Source organism: Macrotis lagotis, chromosome 2 (assembly GCF_037893015.1).
Source record: "Macrotis lagotis isolate mMagLag1 chromosome 2, bilby.v1.9.chrom.fasta, whole genome shotgun sequence".
In the NCBI taxonomy this organism is placed as follows: Eukaryota; Metazoa; Chordata; class Mammalia; order Peramelemorphia; family Peramelidae; genus Macrotis; species Macrotis lagotis.
In genome coordinates this window covers 29,572,310-29,597,739 of record NC_133659.1, presented here as the reverse complement: position 1 = coordinate 29,597,739, position 25,430 = coordinate 29,572,310, and the positions used below count along the sequence as shown (strand labels likewise).

At 39.7% G+C, this 25,430-nt stretch overlaps 1 protein-coding gene across 1 annotated transcript in view; it reads right to left on the bottom strand.

Annotated features, from left to right (window-relative positions):
* LOC141512493 (spermatogenesis-associated protein 6-like) overlaps positions 1 to 25,430 on the bottom strand; it is a 123,286-nt gene that overhangs the window by 69,299 nt on the left and 28,557 nt on the right. Inside the window, exon 6 of the mRNA XM_074221490.1 lies at positions 3,116 to 3,205. Within this exon, the coding sequence (XP_074077591.1) occupies positions 3,116 to 3,205 (90 nt within the window). The remainder of the gene's footprint in view (positions 1 to 3,115; positions 3,206 to 25,430) is intronic.

Here is a 25,430-nt window from a genome sequence, read left to right as displayed (position 1 = left end):
GGGCCTTCCAATCCATCACCCCAGAGAGCAGATCATCCTCTTCAGGCTGCCCTGAAGGCCCACACACTTTACCAACTTCTTGTTGCTCCTCCAAGCAGACTTTCCACTAGAGGTTCTGTGCTCGGGTCCCAGTTGGCCCCCATGTTCCCTCCTTCTTCCCCTCCGGCCCTGAGAATCCTGGCTCAGTTCTGTTGCCAGAGCCTTTGACAATCCTCTCCTGTATCCCTTCAATATAAGAGCTCCTAGCAGTGGATAAAGAGCTGGATCTGGAATCAGGAAGACCTGAGTTCAAAGTCAGCCTCAGGCAATGCCTAGAACCTCTTTGGGCTTCAGTTACTCTGGGATGACTATAGCAACACCTGCCTCCACTACATAAAAAGTGATGAGACTTGACCCGTAAATACTAGTTAGCTGGGTTGGGCTCTGCCCCTCTGTATTACATGACCCTGCCTGGAGCAGAGAGATGGCCTGTTAAACTAATGTACTGCATTCAGCCTAATCTCAGAGACAACTGGTTCATGTGTACAGCTGCTTGTATCTTCAGAAACTGGCTCAGGTTGCCAACACTGATATGAACAGAGTTAAGTACACTGTGGGAAGAAAGAAGGGGAATTTGGAGTCAGGAGCCTTGGGTTGGGAGGCCTCCTGTGGCATCCGAAGTGAGTACTCCTGCTCTCCTCCTTCACAAAATGGAAATGATACTCATCCCTCTGTTCCTTCAGGGGTTTTTGTGAAAAAACAATTTGCAAACGTAAGAGCATCAGAGAACTAAGGCTCCCAAGTTTTGGGGAAGTGACCAAGGCTTGCAGGAGCTGTGTCCCCAAATTTCCAGTTCTAAAAGGGCCTACGGACCTTCAGATGGAAGACTTTGATTTTTGCATTAGTCACAGACTAGCCCAGCCCAGCTAACTGTGAAGCCCCTCATTTCCCCACAGATAAAGCCTCAGCAACTCCTCCCCACCTTCCACAAGTAGAAAGGTCTATTGGCCACATCGGGGAGGCAGTCTCACACTGAGGCCTCCTGAAGGATGGAAGGGCTGCTGCCCCATCTCAACCTTCCCTAGAGTCTTTGCTCTCTTCTTTGCCTCTCTGGCCCACAGATTTATAGTCAAGTTCTATTCCCCCATTCATGACAATTCCCTTCTCTCACCTTCTTCCTCACACCTTATTTTGGCAGGAACCCCCCCAGAACACACCTTCTTTTCTCCAGGTTTCCATGTCACTACACTTTCTGGGGTCTCTTCCTTACTGTACAACTTCTCATGTCCTTTGGGGAATCTTCTATTCAGGTCACAACCACTAAGGGGGGGGGGGTATCTTCCAGAACTCTGTGACTGGCCCCTGTCTCTTCTCCTTCTATTATTTCAATTGGTGATCTCATCAGCCCTTATGATTTCAATGATCATCTCTAGGTTGATGATGGCCAAACATACTCTCTCTCCTAATCTAGAGAATCCCATGTTCAACTGCTTATTAGACATTTCAAACTGAATATTCCATAGACATGTTCCCCTAGACTTTCCCTTCTTTCTGACATCCCAATCACTGTTCAGCGGACCTCCACCTTCCCCATCTCCCAGGCTCAGAACCCAGACACCATCCTGAAGTCCTCACTTTCTCTTCTCCCATAGCCAAATAGCAGTCAGGTTCTGTTCATTTGACCTTTGCAATATCCTTTCTCTGACACTTCCACCCCCTGGTTCAGACTCTTGTCTCCTCATCCTGGGCCACTATGGGAGACCACTGGTTGGTTGGTCTTCTTGCCACACATCTCTTTTCCCTCCCATCCATCCTCCACCTAGTTGTCAAAGTGACCTTCCTAAAGAGTTGGTCTGATAAGTCACTTCCTACTATTCAGTAAATTCATGTGACTCCCTAACACCCTCTGGGGATGAATACAAAATGCTCTGCTTGGCCTTCCAGCTTCCTCTTACCTGGCTTACATCTTCTTCCATCCAATGATGCTGGCCTCCAGGCTGTTCCTCAAACAAGACCTCTTATCTCCCGACCCTAATCTTTTTTTCTGGCTGTGCCCCTGCCTGAAATGTTCTCTCTCACCTCTGTGTCCAGACTTCCCTGGCTTCCTTCAAGCCTCAGTTAAAATCCCATTTTTTTTTTTTGCAAAACACCAAATCTATATTTGCATCCACATATAATAAGATACTTTGACTAAACTGAAATATATTGTAAATTAAATGAGTAATGTCTACTTCTCGACAAACTTAAGTTTTAACAATTAAAATAAATGAAACTGAAATGAAATAAATACAAATGAAATTTCAACAAGTTGTACCTCTATAAAAATACAAAACCAATTGTATCCCAATAGTTAATGCTGATGGGAAAAAGAAGTACTTTGAAGTACAGGACTGGGGAATTATTGACATTTCTTATCCATGTAAGAAATATGGTTAAAAAGGAAAAATCTGAAAAGCCCTGAAAATTGCAGCATAACATGAATTGACTATAAAATCCCATCTTCTAGGGGAAACTTTAGAACTAAAATGATGCCCAAGGACCCTTTCAGCTTTCACCCCCCAGAGTCCTTATAGAGCTGTTGCACTTTCCAAGTCTTGAAGCTCTAGCAGTGGGTTCCCTTAAATTAGTTCTTCCTTTGGAAAGCCTGCTAACTGCCCAAGGTCAGATGAAGATGCTCACTTCCTCTTCCTCCTCCTCCTTCTCCCCTCCAACTCAGCAGCCACCAATTGATTCTTTTTTGTTGTTGTCGTTAGGTTTTTGCAAGGCAAATGGGGTTAAGTGGCTTGCCCAAGGCCACACAGCTAGGTAATTATTAAGTGTCTGAGACCGGATTTGAACCCAGGTACTCCTGACTCCAGGGCTGGTGCTTTATCCACTGCGCCACCTAGCCGCCCCAATTGATTCTTAAGGAACTATCCCCATCATCTTCCACTGAGCATTAAGTTTTTATTTCACTCACATTTGATTCAATTTAATCACGTTGTTGGACATCCACAACAGCTGCTCACCAAAAGAAACGGCAGGCGTGGGGGGCAGGCAGGAGGCTTACCAGTGAGGGGCATGAGATCTAGCACTAGGAAGGGAAGCGGATACACAGAGAGAGGTGTGGCTTCACAGAAGCTTTGAAACTACCAACCATTATTTGGAGCTCCCGACACTTTCTTGCGCTGATGAGACATTCTGTGATCACAGAGGTGGTTGAAAATTCCAGTTTTGGAGCAAGTCCCTAAGGAGAGCAGACAATAAAACGTATCTTTACAACAAGACAAAGATATCAAAACTACACAATGTTGTTGAAATATAAAGTCCTTCCCTTTAGGATTTTCAGCCTTCATTGGAGATGATTGGAAAAGGCAGGACTTTTCCATGTCAAAACATCAGCAAGCCATCACTGGTCCTGCTGACCACTCAATTGCAAGGCTTCTGGGAAACAACTGAAGGTCTGGTTTTTTTCCCCAGTTCCAGACATCCTGTTTTCATTCATTTTTAAGATATTTCCTCACAGTCAAGTATGAGGAACTTCAGATAGTGGGAGGATTTATCCACAGCAGCCCATGAGGACCACTGTCTGGTGCCACTGTCTTCAGACCAGCTGAGGGAGCTCCTGAGACAGCCCAGAGGGAAGCCCAGCCACCCCAATACTCTCCTCCCCAACTTGGTCTAGTGGCATCCTGCCCTGCTGGAAGGCCCAGCTCAATGGACACTTCCTCTAAAGCCATCCCTGATTCCTCACACATTTCCCATGTACAAAGAGTTTCTCTCTGACTTTAACTTCTCTCTCTAATTCACCGTTCACCTAATATTCTAAATTATTGTGTCATTTGTGTCCTAGTCACCAAAAGGTAATCTTCAGGAGAACTGGAACCATACCTTATCCATACTCAACATCTCCCCAAAACATAATAATCTAAACAAAGCACACACTCCATAAAGACTGAAAGCAGCTTCCTCTTGTCATTTTGGGTACAGCTTAAAGGTTTTTAATCACTGCCTGGCTCCCTCTTAGGCTTAGCTCCAATGAGTCTTTCCAGCCTCGTCATATATTCATGCCCCTTCTGAATGCTCCCCAAGCCCCATGGCTCAACACAGTCTCTCTCACCCATATGGCCACTAACATGACTTCTCTGCTGAGCACACAGGAAGTCAATGGTCATCGGGCTTGCTATTCAAGAAAGGAAACCTGCTCAATAATCTCAGCACCTACAAGCCCCTTCTTTCTCTCAGAATGTGGAGCAGTGAGGCCAGTCAGAATCTAGGTCTGATTCTTCCTTCCAACACTCTGGTGACAATGGCACGAAAATTCTCTCAGTCTTGGTTTTCAAGTATGAAAAAGAGGGGTACTAATTTCATCTCTACCTAATTCTGGGGGGTTAATGCTGATCAAATAGCAGCATATATGGGCAAACCAGTTATAATTAGAAAAAATAAAACATTTCTTATCCTACCAGGATGTCAGATTTCATCAGGGTATTCTTCCCTTCACACCTCTGCCAAAAGATGGACAAGGGTTCTACACCCTCGCAGCCAACACAAATCACCAAGCTACAGGATGCTGTTATTGGAAGGGGACCCCAGAGGCATCTAGTTCTGTGGAAGGTTTCCACTATTCACTCCTCAATCTAAGGGACCACAATGGCCACCTGGAGCAGAATGGCAGAATCTCCACCATGCATTTATTCCCAGAAAGTATCTAGCCAGCTTCTTACTGGAACATTTCCCCATTTCCCAGTATGGTCTACCGCACTCTGGGAAAGTTCTATTTTTTTTCCTGATAACAAGCACAAATCTGCCATTGGGCCACTTGACTCCACTGCTCTGATTCATTCTTCTGGGGCTCAGCAGAACATGCCTAAGGCTTTCTCCAAAGGACAACTTTTCAAGTCCTTGAAGACAATACCCATGTTGCCCCTGCATCTTCTCTTCTCCAAGTTCAAACATACCCAGTTCCTTCAACCATTCCTCAGACTATTTAAACACTTTCTATGCTTATTAATGTTCTTCTAAAATTGTAAAATTGTGGTGTCCAAAACCAAAAGGAATTCTCCAGTAGCACATACACTGGAATCCATTCTCCTAACTTCCCTATGACAACATCAGGACTCAAAATAGCTTCAATTACTATCACTACTACTAGTACTACTACTACTACTATTACTACTACTACTACTACTACTACTACTAGCATTGCTACTGCTGCTGCTACTACTACTTTCCTTAGAATCCAGAGGTAATGGGGGGGCAGGTTAATGGGATGATTTCCTAGAATTATGGTCTATAAGCCCCTGATGATCATCTAGAGATATCAGCTTTTTCAAACTGATATTTACTAAGGTCCTAGAATATGAATAGCTGGCATAAAACATTCCCCACAAAAGTCTTTACCTAATCTCCCACTAACATCCATAATCCAGGGGAAAGTGAACTTCATCTTAGTGTAAAAGTGGCAAAGGGATTTTTGTGTCATCCTTCCAATGTTTCCCTTAGGTATGGAAGAACTTTCTGCTTCCCTGATGTGTAGTTTGGTGTGGGCTTCTGATGAAGACCCTGCCATCAGTTGTTCCAGGGACCCTGTCAGGATGCCCATGGAGAGCCCCAAATCTTCCGATCTTTCAGAGTTCACAAGGTGATTCTTGAGTCAAAGAGTCCCCTCCTGGGGACTTCACTGGAGCCTCTCCCCACCTCACTGACCCAGCTCTGAAATGTTGCGGTCTAACTGACTCCCTGGCAAAGGACTAAGTCTCTTCCCTATCTCACCCTACCCTTCATAGTCTCATTCTAGTCAAAGTAATTAATGACTGTCTGCACCCAGTTTAATGTCTTATATTAAATGACTGACTCAATCATAGGTGGGCAGGTGGATAACAGGCATTTCCTAAAAGCTTTTTCTGCACCAGATGCTGAGCCACTGGCTAAGCCGAGGAATACAAATAAAAATGGGACAGTCTTTGATGGGTGTGTGGCTAGACTAGCTTCTCCTTCATGGAGGAAGGGCTCTCATATTGGCATCTAGGTCCCTCCCTCAAAAGTCAACCAGAAAACTTAAGTTTTACAAAAAGTCCCAGGTCTTTTTTAGAAGGTTTCCTATGAGTGGAGCTGATTTTTTTTTATTGTGCTCATTTTATTAGTCCTACAAAATTTCATCTCAGTATATTCAGGCCAACGTTGTCATCAGTGAAGATCCTTTTGGATGTAATTCTGTCACTCAGTGTGCCAGTTATGTGTGAGCTGATCAATCAGCTGCCAAATCTTGTCATCTTTCCTCCCCATGGCTCACCTCCAACCTCTTCTCTCATTCTCTCCACTCCCATAGCTATAGCCCAAGGTGAAGCCTTCTCCATCACCTGCTTAGATGACTTCAGCAGTCTCATGATTTGCCTCCCTGTCCAACACAGTCCATCCTCTACGGAGCTGCTAAAATGATTTTCCTTAAGAACAGATCTATGTTATGACCCTACTCAGTCAGCTCCAATGTCTCCCAGTTGTGTCCAAATCTCTTTCTGGTCTCTCTGGGCTATCCCTGCCTACTTGCTGTTCTGTAACTGATACTCCATCTCCCAATCCATGGCCTTGGCTTAATTAGCTGGAAATCACTCTCTCCCCTGTGTACTCCTTCCTGCCCCAATCCTCTCACCTTTGCCTTTCAAGACAAAGCTCAAGCACCACTTTGTACCTGATGCTCCTTCCCACTCCATTGCTCCCAAATGATCTTAAATTGATTTATATTTATTCTAGGTTCAGGTTTGTCCTTGTTGTCTCCCTTATTAGAATAAAAGCTTCTACATAGTAAGACTCATTTCATCCTTTACATTTGTATTGCCAGAGTGTCTAGCTCTTCATATATGTATGTTGTGGTGGTGGGAGTTCATTAGTTACTTGAGTGAAAAGTGGCCCACTATATACAGCTAGCTCCAGCCTACCTGGGGTAGAGGAATGAGTCCATCAAACCAGGTGTAGAAGAGAAATACATTTGCTTCAGGCACCAAGGTCCTTCTCCCTGTCAGGGAAAAGGCCAATCCATCATGTTTCTAGCCTGATCTCACACCTTGGGGGAGGGGGAGTATTTATTCCTTTGGCTTCAAGCACCTAGCCCCTCACCACAACTGCATAAATCCCCAAGAGAAGCCTCTACCCTAAGTCTCAATACATTTGGACAATGAAAAGCAACCTGAACTCATTCTTCCATGATGAACAAACTTCCTGCTAGTTATACCTTCCCTATATCAAATATTCTGAAGTTCCAGCTGTTAATCAAACCTGTCTTTATCTCCCACTTCCCAATCCTTCTTCCCATTTCCCTCTACCCCAACTCCTTAAGGTTCCACTCAAAAGTTAACTACCCCCTTCCACTGAGCTCTCAGAATGTCTGGTCCATAGATTGTTTCATTTCTAATTCCATCTTCTCCCAGTGTCACAGATGCTTGTGTCTTCCTTGGTAGTACTTTCACTAATATATTCACTCACTGGTTGAGGTGGGGGAGTTGGAATTCTCCTTGTTCCTTATTGCCTTTCTAAGTTTTTCTCTATCCCATCAAACAGGAATCTCCTCTCCTTTAAGGTTCTTTTTTTAGGTTTTTGCAAGGCAAATGGGGTTAAGAGGCTTGCCCAAGGCCACACAGCTAGATAATTATTAAGTGTCTGAGGTCAGATTTGAACTCAGGTACTCCTGACTCCAGGGCCAGTGCTCTATCCACTGCCACCTAGCCGCCCCAAGGTTCTTTCAATGATACGGACAACCCAACTAAAATTCTAGTAGGGACTGTCTACCAACTTCCAAGAAACTCTGCTTCTTTCTTAATGAATTCAGGACCTAGTTCAGTTTTTTCCTCTCCTCTCCAACTACTATCATCATCCTACGGGGATATCAACATACATATTACTATTCCCTCAAATACCCTCTATTTTCCTTCAATATTTCCTCCAATTCCATCAACATCCATTTTCAGTGAATTTCTGCTTCACTTCGGCTACACACAAAGATGGTCATACCCTTGTTCTTGCTATTCCCCTTAAATGAATCAACTGCACATTTGTGAACTCTAAAATTCACTTCTCTGATCAAAATCTTTTGGATCTCCAACTCCCCCTCTACCTTGCATTCCTAAGTCATGTTCTTCACACCATGATCTCTAATCCCTGAGTTCTTTCTCAGTCTAAAACCCTTGCACTGGCTCCACTCTCCTCCATTCCTCCTCTCTGCCCTTTGGTCAACCAGCTGAATAAACTGTGCTCCTCATTTGAGGCCATTCCCCTTTATATTGCCAGTCCTCAGACTCAGATCCCTCCCACAATCTATGCCTTTGCTCCAACATATATGCTGGTAAATGAAATCATCATCACACTTGGGTCCACTACAAACTTAAGTGATATCATCACACTTGAACCCTCACTGCAGCAAGGTAAATACCTTCCTAGGTGATTCAATTTCACTCATCACTGCAGCTTTTCCAAAATTTTTCACATCACCTTCCTTTGCCCGCCCCAATCTCCCTCTCTCAGCTAAGAATCTCACCTCCTACTTCATGGAAAAGATTGAGGTCATTGATGAGCTTCCTCTTCTCCTTTATCCAGATGCCTTCTGCCACAAACATCATCTCACAAGAAATGTGCTTTCTCCTTGTCAAGGCAAACAATCTCCTAATGCTCTACTCAGCATACCATTGAGGTTGCTCTCTCCACAATTACCAATCCTCTCCACTGCCAAATCTCTGGCCTCTTCTCAGTCCTCATTCATTCTCCTAGACCTCTCCATATGTAGCCTTTGACATGGAGTATCCTTGATACTCTTCTCTCTGGGTTTTGTGATTCAGTTCTTTCCTGTTCTCTTCCTACCTGTGGGATTACTCCTGGTGATTTCTGCTATTGGTGTTCTTCAAGGTTCTGTCCAAAGCCATCTTTCCTTCTCCCTCTATGCATTTCAATGGATCTTTTCAGTTCTATTTTTCCAGTTTTCCCCTTTTTACTGACCTCCAGTCTTAGCTCTCCAACTGCCTATTAGACATCTCAAACTGGCTGACCCATAGATACCTTAACCTTAGCAGGTCCAAGACTGAATTCACCATCTTTCCCTCAAAGTAGTAGCTGTCCTTTGGTCTCAAAGAAGATCACGACCTCAGGAAAGTGACATCATGACTTGCATATAAGGTTGTTTGAAGTAAGTGGGTGTTGTGCAAAGACATCATTCTATCTTTCTTCATTAACTTCCCTATTACTAGAAACTCTTTCCTCTCAGTCACCTTAGTTCATATCCATATATCCTATCTGAATCTTCATTCCTGAATATACTACCATGCACTGACCCTGCCACCCCTGCTGTGGTCCTCAAATCTGGGCTGAGCAAATACTTGTTGGTCGGTCTCCCAACCCCAGGTCCTCCAATCCATCATCTTCCCCCCTCCCCCAATTGGTTGTTAAAGTAATCAGCTTCCAAAAGGACTCAATCAACTCCAGCAGCTCCCCATCCCCTCCAGGATCAACTATAAAATTCTTGTTTTGTCCTTTAAAGTCCTTCTGGTGATACCAGTCTCCTGGCCATTCCCTTCATTTCTTAGCTCCAAGCATTTTCTCTCTCCCTTGCTTGGAATGCTCTCCCTCCTCTTCAGCCTACTCTAACTACTTGATCTCCCAGCTTCCTTTAAGTCCTAATAAAAACCCAGTATCTCAATTTTCTATTTAACTGTTTATTGCTTGTTTGCATATACACATCTGTTTGTTGTCTCCCCCATTTGACTGGGAGTTTGTCTTGTTGGGTACACAATAGGCTGTTAATAAATGCTTAATGACTCTTGACTAGAATTCACAACCTGCCTCCCCTCACCCTTCCAACTCCTTACACCTTTCACCCCATTCCCTGCATGAACTTTACTATCTACTGGCACTGGCCTCCTCTGCCATTCCCCAAACAAGACATTCCATCTCCTGACTTCATGTCTTCACCCTAGACAACCCACATGCCTAGAAGGCTCTTTCTCTTCTTGGTTACCCAGGTTTCCTTCAAATCTCAGATAAGATTCCACCTGGGAAAAGGTCTCCCTTAATTTATTTAGGATCTTTCCTATTTTATCCTGTATATAATTGGTTCATACATAGTTGTTTCCATCTCTTTTATGAGGTTGAGCACTTTGAGAACTCTTTAGAGTTAGATGCCTGGCCCATCTTGTTCAGACCTTTCTGACTCTTACTGATCCTGAATGAGGTCTTCTTGGCAAAGATATTGGAGTCAGTTGCCATTTCCTTCTCCAATGGATTAAGGCAAGTGAGGTTAAATGACTTGCCCAGGGTTACACAATTGCAGATAGCAATAGTTGAATAAATGTTGACTGATTGACCCTTCTATTCAGTATTGATACAGTTCAATTCCTCCAGTAGCATGTCAACTCACTGTTCACAGGATAAGGTTCTCAAATTTAAAGTACAAACAGTTAAATTAGTGTTTAGCTTGGTCATTATAAAAGTCAAAGGAGATCATGGAGACATTTTATTTTATTCCATAGTTTTGTTTCCACAGATTTTCAGAGCCAAAGAATTTGGCTAGTGGTCATTCAGGTTGGATCTCACGGTAGAGGCAATGCTTGAAACCTTTTCAGTTGGAACAAAACTTCCAGAGTTCACACTTCCCTGGTATAGATTCTCCTAATCAAGGTTCATATCCCCACCACAAATACAGTGAAGAAGCATTTTTATGGAGGTGCAGAAGTGGCAAACAATAGAAAGAAGAGTTTAGGCTTGGGACAACTCCAACTTTTTCTGTCTTTTCTTCTTATTCTGGGTTTATATGAAATTTTCCAAGAAGTCATCTTCTCATACCTTATTGGGGGCAAAAAGGATTCTGAGCCACCAAAAATAATGTCAGGAGAGAACCTCTGAACACACAGGAAGGGTTATTACCATACCACAATAAGGCACTGGAGGGACAATGTAATAGGTGGCCAATAGGCTGATGAGGCCTTCACATCTCAGTTATTCTGAACTTTTAAAGGTCATCATACAAACCCCAATCCTTCCCCTTCAACTTCCAGTCCTGAAGTTCTCACTGAATACTCCCCAGCTTTTTCCACTGTGCCCTCTGAAATACCTATTCCATAGGCAAAAAGCTTCCCTTCATCCTAGACCTTTTCTTCTCCCCTTCCTTTCATCTACTAATTATTACTGAATCCTGGCCCTTCTGATGACAGTCTCCCAGCTGCCCCATCCAGTATTGGCTGCACTATCACTAATCAAACTGGGGACATTGGAATATACCTTGTCCCCCTATGTTCAGCATCCAGTTACCTCTCCTGTTATTGTAGAGGGACCCCCAGAACACTCCCCTGTCTTCCTCAATGAGTTTACTACACTGCATTCCATTTTTCTCTCCTCAATTCCTGCCCTCATACTTAGGGATTTCACCTCTGTAGCTCAGCCCTATATAAAAACAGAAAAAACCAATGTCAGTCAGTCAAAGAGTCAGTCAGTAAACATTGATTAAGTACTAACTCAAAGCTAGTCATTGTGATAAGGAAAGGCAAAAATCAGTTCCTGTCCTGCAGGAGTTCACAATCTAACAGAGGAGACAAAACAACTATGTACAAGTCAGATACAGGATCAATAGGAAATAATGATTAAGAGGGGTTGGGAAAGGCTTCCTTTTGAAGGTAGGATTTTAGCTGAGACTTAAAGGAAGACAGAGAAGTTGGGAGGCAGAGATGAGGAGGGCAAGCCTTCCAGACAGGGGAGACAGTCAGGAAAAACTCCACCAAGCTGAGAGATGGAGGGTCTTGTTCAAGGATCAGCAAGAAAGACAGCTTCACTAGACCAAAAAGCATTTAAGGGAGTGTAGGATATAAGAAGACTGGAAAGGTTGGGGGAGAGGAGTTGTTGATGCAGGATCCTGAAGCCCCCAAAAGAGGATTTTATATTTGATGCTGGGTTTCAGGAAAATTGCTTTGTTAACTGTTGTAAGTGGAGGGTTCTCTATCACTGGATCATTTCTCTTGGAGTCTGAAGAACTAACTAATTATGTGTTTTATGAGAAGATTCCTGCTCATGCACTTCAAATATTCTAGGACACTTAATGGAGTAGAAAACAATGTTTGAACTATTCTATAAAAAAAATGAGAAAAAAATCCTAAAGAACACTAAATTCCCACAGAAGAAATTCACTTAAATTGCATGGTCAATCCACCAAGCAGACATTTGGCATGAGTGATGTGACATGTGTTGGAGGAATTTCCAAATGACACATAAGGAAAAGCAACCACCATGCATGACCAAAAGATAAAAGGAAGAAGGTTCCCAGAGAGAACCTCAGACTGACTTCCTATTCTGCCTCTAGTTGTATCTGCCAGCGACATTTAATTGGAGATTCGAATCATCAAGGATCCTTTATATTCTCCATCTATCAGGTCAGGTTTGTTTATCAGACCCGTTTTATTAGGAATTGCCTTAACTTCACAAGAATAGCTCTGCTGTTCCTATCATTAATTTTTATTAAAAAGCACTTCTTTAGGGGATGCAAAGCAATAATATAACCGGCCTTCCAGTAAAGATATGCCATTCTGGTACTAATAATAGAATTGTGGTATTGGAAGCAGGCAATGGGCTTAGAGCAGAGCTGTCAAACACATGGCCTGCAGGCTTTATGCAGCCCAAAACACTCCCAAGTGAGAACCAAACCATATTAAAATGAAACCAGAAAATATTCCACAAAATAAAAGATACAATAAAGCATAGATAATATTACATTTTAAATTTAAGTCAATTTGCAGCCTTCAGGAACACTTATGCATAGTTTGGTGGTCTCCATGTCTATATGTGTGTGACCTCATTGGTTCAGTTGACAAACCATAGACTAGCAAAGCTGAGAGTCAAAAATGTCGGGAATCATAAAAGTCATAGATTGCAAAATCAGAAAGCCCAGTCAAATCTTCTCCAACAAAAGAGAATTCCCCTTATAAGTTATTCCAGAAGAGAAAATCTCCAAAATACAGGAAATCCCACAGTCTCTTGAGATTAACCATTGTGCTTGTGGGTGGTTCTCACAGCAAGGCTAACTTGGTATCTAGATTCACCTACAGAACTGAGGAAGAAAAACCTCCACTCCTCTCTCACATCAAGGAGGAGAGACCATCTAGGATTTTCAGGGAACTCTTCTTATTCTCTCTGGATTTTTGCTGTATAACTTCAGACTAAAGTCACCAGTCCCTTCCTCCAAGGTAGCAAGGAGGCCCTTCCATCTTTTCTTCTAATAAAGCTGGTATAATTTGCATGAACTGATGCAGAGCAAAATGGGTAGAACAAGGGAACAATTGATACAACTCCAATATTGTCAAGGAAATTCATCATAACCAACCATAAACAACTTTATGGAAACTGATGGTGACGTATGCTTCCCACCTCTCAGCAGCAGAGGTACAGAATGAGGCACCTATATTTAGATCTGGCCAATGAGAGGATTGCCTTGACTTGCACAGATTCTTTCCTACTTTAACTCTTCCTCTGATTGTCTGGTTCTTCCCAATATAACCATTTTAATAAGGACAACCAAGACAATCATGTATTTCTCTCTCTCCAGGCTGCACTGCTGACCTCTTTACTCTCTGAACTTTCTCTACCCCATCCCTATTTTTCTAATTAATATTTTTTCCAATTACCCATAAAATTTTTAAGATTAATTTTTTAAAAAAATTTTGAGTTCCTGGATAGAGCACCGGCCCTGGGGTTAGGAGAACCTGAGTTCAAATATGGCCTCAGACAATTCATAATTGCCTACCTGTGTGACCTTGGGCAAGTTACTTAACACCACTGCCTTAAATAAAATTTTGAGTTCCAAATTCTCTCTCTCTACCTTGCCCCCTCACTGTGAAGGGAAGCAATCTAATACATGTTATACATGTTTGGTCATGTAAAACATTTCTATATTAGTCGTGATGTGAAAAACAGAGGACAAAACAACCCAAGAAAAATAAAGTAAGAGATATGCTTCTATTTGCATTCAGACTCTATCAGTCTTTCTCAGTGGACAGCATTTCTCATTATAAATCCTTTGGAACTGTCTTGGATCATTGGATTACTGAGAGTAGTTAAGTCATTCAAAACTGATCACTATACAATGATGCTGCTATTACTGTATATAATGTTCTCCTGGTTCCATGTACTTTAACCTAAATACAGGCAATTCCCTCCAGGTTTTCCTGAAAATGTTATCTATATGAAAAAATGCTCTCAACCACTATTGCCTAGAGCAGCCCATAGGTTGTTTAAGGCCTGTAAAATCATTTGGTCTGGCACTGCCAAGGCATCTATAGACATGACTCAAAATTCAATAAATCTATGAGCTTTTAAGGGATGAATTAATTAAATGTTTGACCAAATATAGTTGAAAGATGTTAAAAACATTCAAACAGCTTTTGGCAGGAAAAAAAATACCCACTCCTGGGACTAGAGAAATTCAAATTGAAGCAACTCTGAGCTCTTTTCCCATTTCTCTCAGATTGGCTAAGAGGACCAAAAAGGGAAAATAACAAATATTGGAGGGGATTATAGGAAAATTTAAAACACTAATGCACTGCTGGTGAAACTGTATCCTAATTCATCCATTCTAGAAGACTAAAAACCAGGCATACCCTTTGATTTAGCAATACCACCACTAGGTCTGCATCCCAAAGAGATTAGGGAAAAAGGACAAGGATATATTTGTACAATAATATTTATAGCATCTCTTTTAGTGATGACAAAGAATTGGTAATTGTGGGGATGTCCACCAATTGGGGAATGGCTGAAAAAGTTGTATATGAATATGATGGAACAGCATTGTGCTTAAAGAAATGATGAGCAGGATCTTCTCAGAAAAACATGGAATTTTTATATGAACTGACACAAAAGCAAAATGAGTAGAACCATTGTACACAGTAACAGCAATATTGTATGATTATCCACTATAAATAACTTAGCTATTCTCAGCAATACAACAATGCAAGATAATTCTGAAGACTTATGAAGAAAGGTGATGGACATTTTCAGTCTCCTGGTGGGGACTGAAAACAGATCAAAGATACTTTTTCTTTATTTTTCTTGGGGGTTTTTTGTCTGTTTTCTTTCACCACATGGAAATATGTTTTGAACAACACATGGATAAACATGTCAATTTGCTTACCTTATCAATGAGGGGAAGGAGGGAGAGAATTTGGAATTAAAAATTAGATAAAAGAATGCTTCAAAAACAATAAAAAAAAGTTATCTTATGTAATTTTGCTATCTTTTATATCTTATTTCTTCTTTAAGGATATGATTTCTCCCTCAACACATTCCATTTTTATCAATATATAGCATGGAAACAACATAAGGACTATCAGGCTGCCTTCTGTAGGTTGGGGGAGGGAAGCAAGATTGGGGAAAAATTATAAAATTCAAAATCTATTTAAAAAAGAATGTTAAAATTATTTTTACATGTAAGTGCTTGTCATTTATTTTTCCCTTTTCTTTTATATATCTTAATATTACTTTATTTTTTATCCAAATACATATAGAAATAGTTTTCAACCTTCATTTTTAGAAAATTTTCTCCCCCCTTTCTCCCATCCTTCCCCCCTCCCCAAGACATCATTGTTTGTCATTTCTTATAGCACAACAGTATTCCAGCACAATCATATACTACAACTTGTTCAGCCATTCCCCAGAATTGTTTTAATTTGCATTTCTCCAAACAATAATAATTTAGTCCAAAATACACACACACACACACACACACACACACACACACACACACACACACACACACATCTTTTTCACATGACTATAAATAGCTCTGATTTCTTCATCTAAAAACTATCTAGTTATATTCTTGACTATCAATTGAGGAATGATTTGTGTTCTCAGAGAAACTTGCCATAAATTTTTTTCAGGTAATGATTATTATGTATTTCCCTCCATCCTATTTTTCCCTTTATTTTTACTTCTCTCTTTTATCCTGTTATTCTTCAAAAGTATTTTGCTTCTGACTACTACCTCTCCCAACTATTAGCACCTCCCCTTCTCTCATTTCCTTCCCCTCCTACTTCTCTGTAAGGTAAGATAGGTTTCTAAACCAAAGTGCATATAACTCCCTCTCTGAGACAATTCCTATGAGAACAGGATCTGGCTCTCTTCCACCCCCCATCTTCCCATCCACTCTTTTGCCCCTCTTTTATGTAAGGAAATTTACCTACTCTATCTTTCCCTTCTCCCACAAACTTTTTAGGAGTTATAAGTATCAGTTTCTCTTGTAAGAATGGAAAATTTTATCTTATTGAATGCCTTATGATTTCTATTTTCCCTTAATCTTTTTATACTTCTCTTGCGTCTTGTATTGGAAGTCAGATTTTCTATTAAGTTCTGGTACTTTCAACAGAAATGCTTGTGAGTCCTCTATTTCATTAAATATGAATTTTCCTCCTGAAATATTATACTCAGTTTTGCTGGGAAGGTGAGTCTTGGCTGTTATCCTTGCTCTTTTGGCCTCTGAAATATCAAATTCTAAACCCTCTGCTCCTTTAATGAACAAGCTGCTAAATTGTGTGTCATCTTGACAATGAACTCTCTTGAAGTATTTTTTCCATGACCTGTTAACTCTGGAATTTAACTATAATATTCCTGAAAATGTTCATTTTGGGATGTTTGAGGAAATGGTTCTTTCCATTACTATTTTACCCTCTAGTTCAAGGGCAATTTTTCTTGAAAGATAATTTCTTGAAAGATAATATCTAGGTTCTTTTTTTTTTATCAGGTCTTTCTGGTAGTCCAATAAGTCTTCAATTACTAATTATTATCCCTCCTGGATCTATTTTCTATGTCAGTTGTTTTTCCAATGAACATTTCACATTTTCTTCTATTTTTTTCATTCTTTTGATTATGTCTTATTGCTTCCTGACATCTCATGGAGTCATGAGCTTCCACTTGTCCAATTCTAATTTTTAAGGAATTATTTTCTTCAGTGAGCTTTTGTACCTCCTTTTCCATTTGGCCAGTTCTAGGGGGGTGCATTAGAATCAGGCTAGCCCTAGAGTCAAGAAGACCTGAGTTCAAATTCAGCCTCAGACATTATCCCTGTTTGCCTCCATTCCTCAACAATAAAATGAGCTAGAGAAGGAAATGGCAACCTACTCCAATATGTTTGAAAAGAAAACCCCAAATGGAGTCACAGAGAGTAAGACACAACTGAATTAATTCTATAACAACACTAGTTAAGGAGGTTTTTTCCTTCAGTAAATTTTTGTAAATCTTTTTCCATTTGACCAATTTTGTTTTTTAAGGAGTTCTCTTCAGCAGATGTTTTTGGTTCTTCTTTTACCATTTGGTTTAATCTGTTTGTAAGGTGTTATTTTCTTCAGGATTTTTTTGTACCTCCTTTACTAAGGTGTTGACTTTTTTTCATGATTTTCTTGAATCATTCTCATTTCTTTCCCTAATTTTTCCTCTATCTCACTTATTTTATTTTAAAATACTTTTGGGGGTATTTCAGGAAATCCTCTTTGACTTGAGATCAACCAACATTTTTCTCTGAGGCTTAAGATGTAGCTGTTTTGATTTTCTTGTCTTTTGAGTTTATGTTTTGATCTTCCCTGTCATCTTAGTAACTTTCAATGGTCAGCTTCTTTTTTGTTTATTTGATTGTTCATTTCTTGACTTTTAACTTTATGATAAAGTTGGGCTCTGTTCCCAGGGTAGTGGGTACTGTCCCAAGCTTCTGGATTTTGTGTCACTATTTGTAGAACTAATTCTCAAGGCATGTAAATATTTTTTTCCAATGTGGTACTAGGGAGAGGTGTGGTCACTGCTGCTTGACCTATGGCTGGCCACAAGTTCTCTTTTCCACTTAGGAGGTGTGACCAGGTTTCCTGCTCCTGCTAGTGCTCCTCCTTGCCCTAGGACTGTAATCCACAACTGCATATGGGTAATGCAATACAGTCTTTTAGCCAATGCCAGCAAAAGGTTCCCTGTATTCAGTCTGCTTCTACTCTGTTCTCTGACCCATCCTGTTTGTACGCTGGGAGTTCTGGAAGTAGCCTCCACTGACTGAATCTCCCGCCAAGGGCTGCTGCTGGCTTTTTTGGGCATGGCCTGTTCTGGACTGTGCTCTACTCTCACACCCCAGCATGACAGACCTTTCCTGTCGATCTTCTAAGTTCCCTTGGGCAGGAATGTTGTTTTATCCCATCCTTTTCTTGGTTCTACTTCTCCAGAATTCATTTTTAAGCACTATTTTAAAGTTGTTCAGAAGGGGATTTGGTAAAGTTAAGTCCATACCTTTACTCCACCAACACCACCCCCACTCTCTCCCACCCATCTCAGTGGTGGCCCTTCCTGATGAAAGTATATTCTTTTGGGTACTCATTGGTGATCCTAAAAGATATTATTCAGAACTCTCTACAACATTCTCAATCTAGTCTCACATGGGTAAAGTCATCCCATGAAGCCTTAGAACACAAACACATGAATTTTCTTGTCTGTCATGTCACCTTGCATGATAACTCGTGGACTATGCTCATAAGTTATTCACATCCTCAAATCCTTTTGGTTTGAATGGTCTTCTAATGACTCCTCCATTTTTATGAATCTAATGTAAGAGCCTAATTTGATTCAGATTAATATTCCAGTCAGTCAAGATATCTTTGGACTATGCTCTGGTCAACTAGTGTGTTAGACTGTCCCTCCAAGCTTTGTGTCTTCAGAAAATCTGATGAGCATGCCATCGATAACTTTATCCAAGTCCTGATGAAAACATTAATTGACACCAGGTCAAGCAGAGATCCTAAGGACACTCCCTTAGGAAGCTCCTGCTAAGCTGGTAGGGAAATCATAAACTATTCTTTGAGTCTAATCAATTTAATAATTTCCAAATTCCCTGAACTGTAGTACTTTCTGCCTAGCACCACATTTTCCCTTTTTCACAAGAACAGCATAAACCACTCAAATGATTAGCTAAGATTTCATAAAATAGTAGTCCTATCAAAAAGAGGAAACAAAATTCATCCAAATATGATTCTCTTCCTATGTAAAGACATTGTAATACCATACAAGGAAAGCTTCTCTTGAGAAACCAAAGTAGCACTGAGCAGCTCTATTTCTTCCATAACCCAAAACCAGAACCTCAAATTACACTGAGACTTTAGGATGCCTGGTATATTTTGAAAGGCTTTTATTTTTCATTTGCTCCAAGTGTTCTCCAATGGCCACAGTTTCAGAATTTTAATACTCTAAATCTGAGCTACTCATATAGGGATGACAGTCATCCCCTCTTAGCAGCCCTCCCTTCCATCTCCTCTTGTTTTTGCTAACTCTAATTTGATTGCAGAGTTTGTAATGATATCAGCCTCTTTAGATAAGTTCTTTTCTCCTTCCTCATTGAAAATGCTTTCCTTGGTGGCTTCAGAAGTTCTTTGACCTACATACTTGACTTTTTTTGGCCAGGCAATGGGGTTAAATGACTTGCCCAAGGTCACACAGCTAGGTAATAAGTGTCTGAGACCAAATTTGAACTCCTGACTCCAGGGCTGGTGCTCTATCCACTGCACCACTTACCTGCCCCCCATGTTTGATTTCTTTAGGAGAATTTCACCCCATGAGATCCTCCAACCCTTCCTGTGCTGTCTTCAAATTCTGTTTTCTCTAATTCTAGACTGTATCATACTACTCTGGACATTCCTCTCTTTTCTCTATCAGAAATTATACAACAGAAAAACCATTTCCATCTAAGACTCCCCATTATCCCCATTGTTATAGATGGAAATGGTTATTCTGTTGGGATTAAGTGATTTGCTCAAGGTCACACAGCTAAGTTAAGTATTAAGTATCTGAGGCTGGGTTTGAACACATATCCTCCTGATTTGGGGGGGGGGGTACTCTATCTACTGTACCACCTAGCTGCTTATTGAGATATTAACCCAAAAGATCATAGAATTCTAGACAATTACTAGCAAGAAAAAATGCTTTGCATGTTACCAATTTTATTTTATGTACTTCATTGTTCAGGTTATTTCATGGTTAGTAAGGTAGAAAAAATGTATATTATCATAATTAATATTTTATTATAAAAATTATATGCAGAAAAGTGCATTTTCAGCAATCTCTAGTGAAATACAATTTTTGGTGGTTGCTATTTTCCATAGGTTCAATAAATCAACATTTGCATTTTTGACTTTCACACTGACTTCTAGAAATGTTACTTTTGTGAAAGTTAAGCATTGTTGATACTTCTATATGCTGAAAGCAACCCTGAAAAGAAAGAATTGTGGTCAAAACTACAGACACTGAAGATGGACTCACAAGAAGACAAAATCATAATCCTGATTCTAATTAACATTTCTGAGCCCTTTAAGGACTATGATGGATTCTCTGTACCTGCATGTACATAAGTATAAGTGTGTAGATCTATAGGTATGTAAGATCATATATATGTGTGAATATGAATACACACACATGTGGACATCTTATGCCCATTTTACAGGTGAAACATGCAAGTATTGGCATCAGAGACAAACCTCATCAAAGCAGCTGGAGCCCTCCTGATAGAACTTCAACATTCTAAAAGTTCCTGCTCTGCAGTACCAGCCCACACCTCTCTGAAGGACCAACATAAGCAGCATGGAGCAGCAAAGGGGAGCAGAAAGCAAGTGGGCTGAGAAAGACTCACCTTCCTGAGTTCAACTCTGGCCTGCAACACTGCCTAGTTGGGTGACTCTGGGCAAGTCTCCTAACCCTATTTGCCTCAGTTTCTTGATCTGTAAAAAGAACTGGAGAAAGGAATGACAAGCCACTCTAGGATCTTTGCCAAGAAAACCCTAAATGGGAGCACAAAGAGTCAGACACGACTGAAAAATGACTGAACAACAAATGAGAACTACTGCCCAGTGACCCAGGGCACTAAATTGTGGAATGGGAAGAATAAAAGAGTAGGAAGGAATGCAAAAGCAAATTATTGGGAATTCAAGAAAAAGTTGGAAAGACAAAAAGTCCAAGAGAAAAATCTAGACAGAAGCCTAGTTCACATGTCCAAAAAATAAAGTGCAACACATGGAAGGACAAATGAACAAAAATTCAAAGAAGGATACAATATACTAAACAAGTATTATATTTGTATTATATGAAGAAAAAATAAGCAAAACATTTACAAGGAGAAAAGGAATCCTGTGTACTTCCCAGAGAACAAGAAACTCTAAACTAGTTAAAGAAAAAACTAGGGTTGTAAGCTAAGTTAAAAGTCAGTGCCTTCAAAACAATACTGAAGACAAAGCATCATTTAGATACCTTGGAATACATGATAAAAAATTCTGCCAAAAAAAAGGTAGAGGCTTTAAAAAATAAAGAGATTGAATTCAAAAAATATAGCAGTAAAAGGTAAAAGATAAAAAGAAATGAAACAAAAATCAGTAATTTTCAAAGACTATATGAATTCTATTCAAGAAGTGACTTGGGGGCAGCTAGGTGGTGCAGTGGATAGAGTACTGGCCCTGGAGTCAGAAGTCCCTGAGTTCAAATCCGGCCTCAGACACTTAATAATTACCTAGCTGTGTGGCCTTGGGCAAGTCACTTAACCCCATTTGCCTTGCAAAAACCTAAAAAACCCTAAAAAAACAAACCAAAAAAACCAGAAAGTGACTTGATGCAAAATCACTAGCCCTCTAGAGGAGTTTGGAAAAAAAAAGGATTAACATACTCCTGGAAGTTGGTGGGAGAACTGCCTAGAAACTCTGAAATCTGACAACAAAATACTAATTGATTGATTCCACTGAGCAAATTCCAAGATGAATAGGGTTTAAACTTCACACCTTCATTACCGAAAGGAGGGAGAAAAAACACAAAATTTTGCAAACAACCAAAAAAAAAAGCTTTCCATTTTGATGGAACATAAATGCAAATAACTCAGTACTACTCCACAATCATTAAAAGAGGAAAGAAAGACACAAAATATTACAAAGATGTAAACCAGAAAAACACATCCTTATGAAATCTGAATAATCAAAAAAAGGAAGATGGAATAAAAAGAGAAGAATTTGAAGCATTCCTGCAAAATAAAACAATCTAACAGAAAGTCAAACAACAGATGAAAAGAATGTTTGACTATATAAACATTCCAGATGAGAAAAACAAAAGGAAAGCCTCATTAAGTATAATTATCAATAAAAGATTAAGGATTGGGATGAATATGCTCATTTTAGATTTTTTTCTTTTTTAGGTTTTTGCAAGGCAATGGGGTTAAGTGGTTTGCCCAAGGCCACACAGCTAGGTTATTATAAGTGTCTGAGGCCAATTTGAACTCAGGTACTCCTGACTCTAGGGCCAGTGCTCTATCCACTGCACCACCTAGCCAACCCTAAGTTGTTTTTTTTAAATTATTGATAGGGTCAATAAAACAAAAGAAATTATCAAGAGATTTAAAAAAACCTAAGACACTAAAGATTTAAAGCTATCCTTAAAAATAAGGATACAGGAAAGAAAAGCTAAATATCTCACAGACTGAATCTTATCTTACAACATAAGTATATCAATACCATTTTGGGGGGGGAGGGAGAAGTGAGAAACAGGGAAAGAAGAAATAGAGGGAAGAACTGAAGCTGAGGCAAGATTTACCCTAAAAGAAAAAATGAAAATGCACCATTAAATAAGATTTCCATGGCAGAGTAGAAGTACATGACTTTGCTGAGAAATAAGAGTCTTCTAATAAATTTCGTTAAGGGAGAATGGGCAAATATGAAATCAACTTCATCCAGCAAAATTTACACTTCAAAGCAATATATCCTATGCTAATAAAGAATGGATCCCAAGAGTTGATAAATACTGAGAGTGTAGGGAAGACATATATGTAATAACTAAATAACATGGCTTGAGGAGTAAATGGTCATAATAAGAAAAAGCAGTAAAACTAGTTCTTGCGATATCAGATACAGAATGACTACCACAATATAGCATAGCTTTTATCACATATAGATATTTCTAAGAGTGAAGGAATGTTAATAATGAATATCAGATGAATAAATACACACATGGAAAGTAGGATAGGGTAATATAGACAAATATAATAACAGAAATGAAATGGAATCCATTTGAAATCACAGATGCTCTACTTCTTAAGAAGGAAAAGTACATGCACTAAAGAATATGGAAAAATAGAAGGGTTTCTATCCTCCCTGCTGCTGGGGAGGGGGAAGATGGTTAATCACTTTGGTTCAGGACTTCTGAGGTACAATAGAGCTCAAGTCAATCCAACATCTGAACCAAGGCCAGCATCAGAATACTGAGTCCCTGGGAGTGGAGGGCCACCAGGTTGTCTAAGGAAGGGCTAAACTGAGTCAGGTCAGAAAAATGAAGGTTGTTATATTTCTAATATGGGCAAAAAAAGAGATTCAGTCTCAGAAAGAAAAAAATTAATAAAAAGATGAAATTAGGAAGAAGACAAAGTAAATTTAAAATTTCTTAGAAAAAGCAAAATAATGTTATAAAGCTATGAAGTTGTGGGTGGAATATCTTAAACCACATTTGGATGAGGAAAGACAAAGATATGAAGGGGAGAGATAAATAAAGAGAAAGAAAAAACTGACAACTCAAAGAATAGATTTGTGTCAAAATAGTACAAACAACACCAATTCTAGAGACAAAGTACTAATTTAAGAGAACTGGAATAAAAAGCAATCTAAAAATTAAAAATGAAGAAAAACTCAGCATAACAATCACAATCTAACATGTAAGGGACTTAAAGAATCCAATAAAATGAAAAAGAATGATAGAAGGAATAAGAAAATAAAACTCAACAATTTGCAACATACAAGAAACACATCTTAAAAATAAAGACACATGAGGAATGAGAGTGTGGCCCTAGAACAAAATTTACTTCATCAAGTAATTCCCCCCAAAAAGCAGGAGGTGCAATCAAGAAAAGATCTCCCCCAAAAAAATCACCTCAAAAAGACAACAGACCCAGAAGTCAGATGATGTTCAGAACCATCAGACACAACAAAGTGAGGGCTTTAGGAAACATCTTCCACAAATGGCCTTGCCCTAGAAACCCCAAAGCAGAGGACAAGGTCCAGGTTGGGGCTGCCCCATCACTCATCCTGTGAGGATGCCCCTGCAGGCACTAGCAGCACACACACCTGTGCCCCATGTGATGCCCATAGTTTGCTCATGGAATTTATACTTTGTTGTGAGGAAAGTTCTGGACTTTCAGATCCCTTTGCCTGGACCTTGGGATCTTCCTCTGCTTCTCACCACCTGCCTCCTGACCCTTTTCTTTCTTTTCTCTTCCAAGACTCAGAGTAGATAAGAGCTGCTAATGTGGCTTTACTATCACTAGGAACAGGCAACAAATGGCACAGTGGCCAGGACTGGGCAGTGTTGACATCTGAGGTTGGGGGGGGCAGGGTGGAGATTAAAGCAGAGTCTATAGCAGTACCCTCTGGATGCTACCAATCAAAGTACAACCATGACAATGTAACACATCAATTACAAGGGACTTTGGTGCTTCTCTCAACTGGACAATTATAATAGAAAGAGAAGCAAGAATGAAAAAAGAATTTTATGAGAGTTTAAAGACCTGTGGTACATTTAAAATGAGAACATTAAAGAATAATCTTTCTCCTCTGTAGCATGTACTTTTTAAAAAGCTGACCATGCACTAAGGCACAGAGAAATTATAAAGAAATGTAAAAAAGGCAAATTTGCAGACCTGCCACAACAACAAAAACAGGCTTACAATTAGGGTTCAGGTTAGAGGAAGCTTTACTCCAAATCAACCATGGGGTGAGAGAAGTTGTTCAGTAGAAAAAATCCTTCCAAATTATTCACACAGTGATTTACTTTAACAAAAACAGGTTGGTTTGAACTTGAAAAAGAAAAAGAAACTCACTTCTCTTAGACTGATCTCACAAGAAGAGGTGGACAAAATGCATTTTTCCCATCTGACATGAAGGTGACTCTGTGAAAGTTTTATCAAAAAAAAAAAGTCCTTTCTCTTTAAGAAGTCACAGAAAATAACAAAGTGTGTATAATAATTAGTACAGGGAATATAAAAGAGAACTAAATGGAGAAAATAATGAGATCCTGATGATGAGGGTATCAAGGAACAACTCATTGAAACACTCAACAAAAAAAAGAATGATCTTATCCAAATTTCTGGGAAGAAGCTAAGGCAGTCTACAGGGGAAAAACTATATTTTTTGAAAACATATAGGAACAAAATAGAAAGAGATGATTAATGAACAGCATGTGTATATGTGCATATGTGTTTGTGTGTACACATAAAACTAGAGAATCAACATTAAATTCAAAATTAGCAAAAAAAGTAATTTTGAAAATGTAGAGAAAATTATACAAAACTATGAAATATTAAGACTAAAAATGACAAAAGTAAAAACTGATCTTTGAAAAAACAGACAAAAAAAGAAAACAGACAAAAAAAAAGAAAAGGAAAACCATATTACCAAAATGAATGAACAAGGTGATTT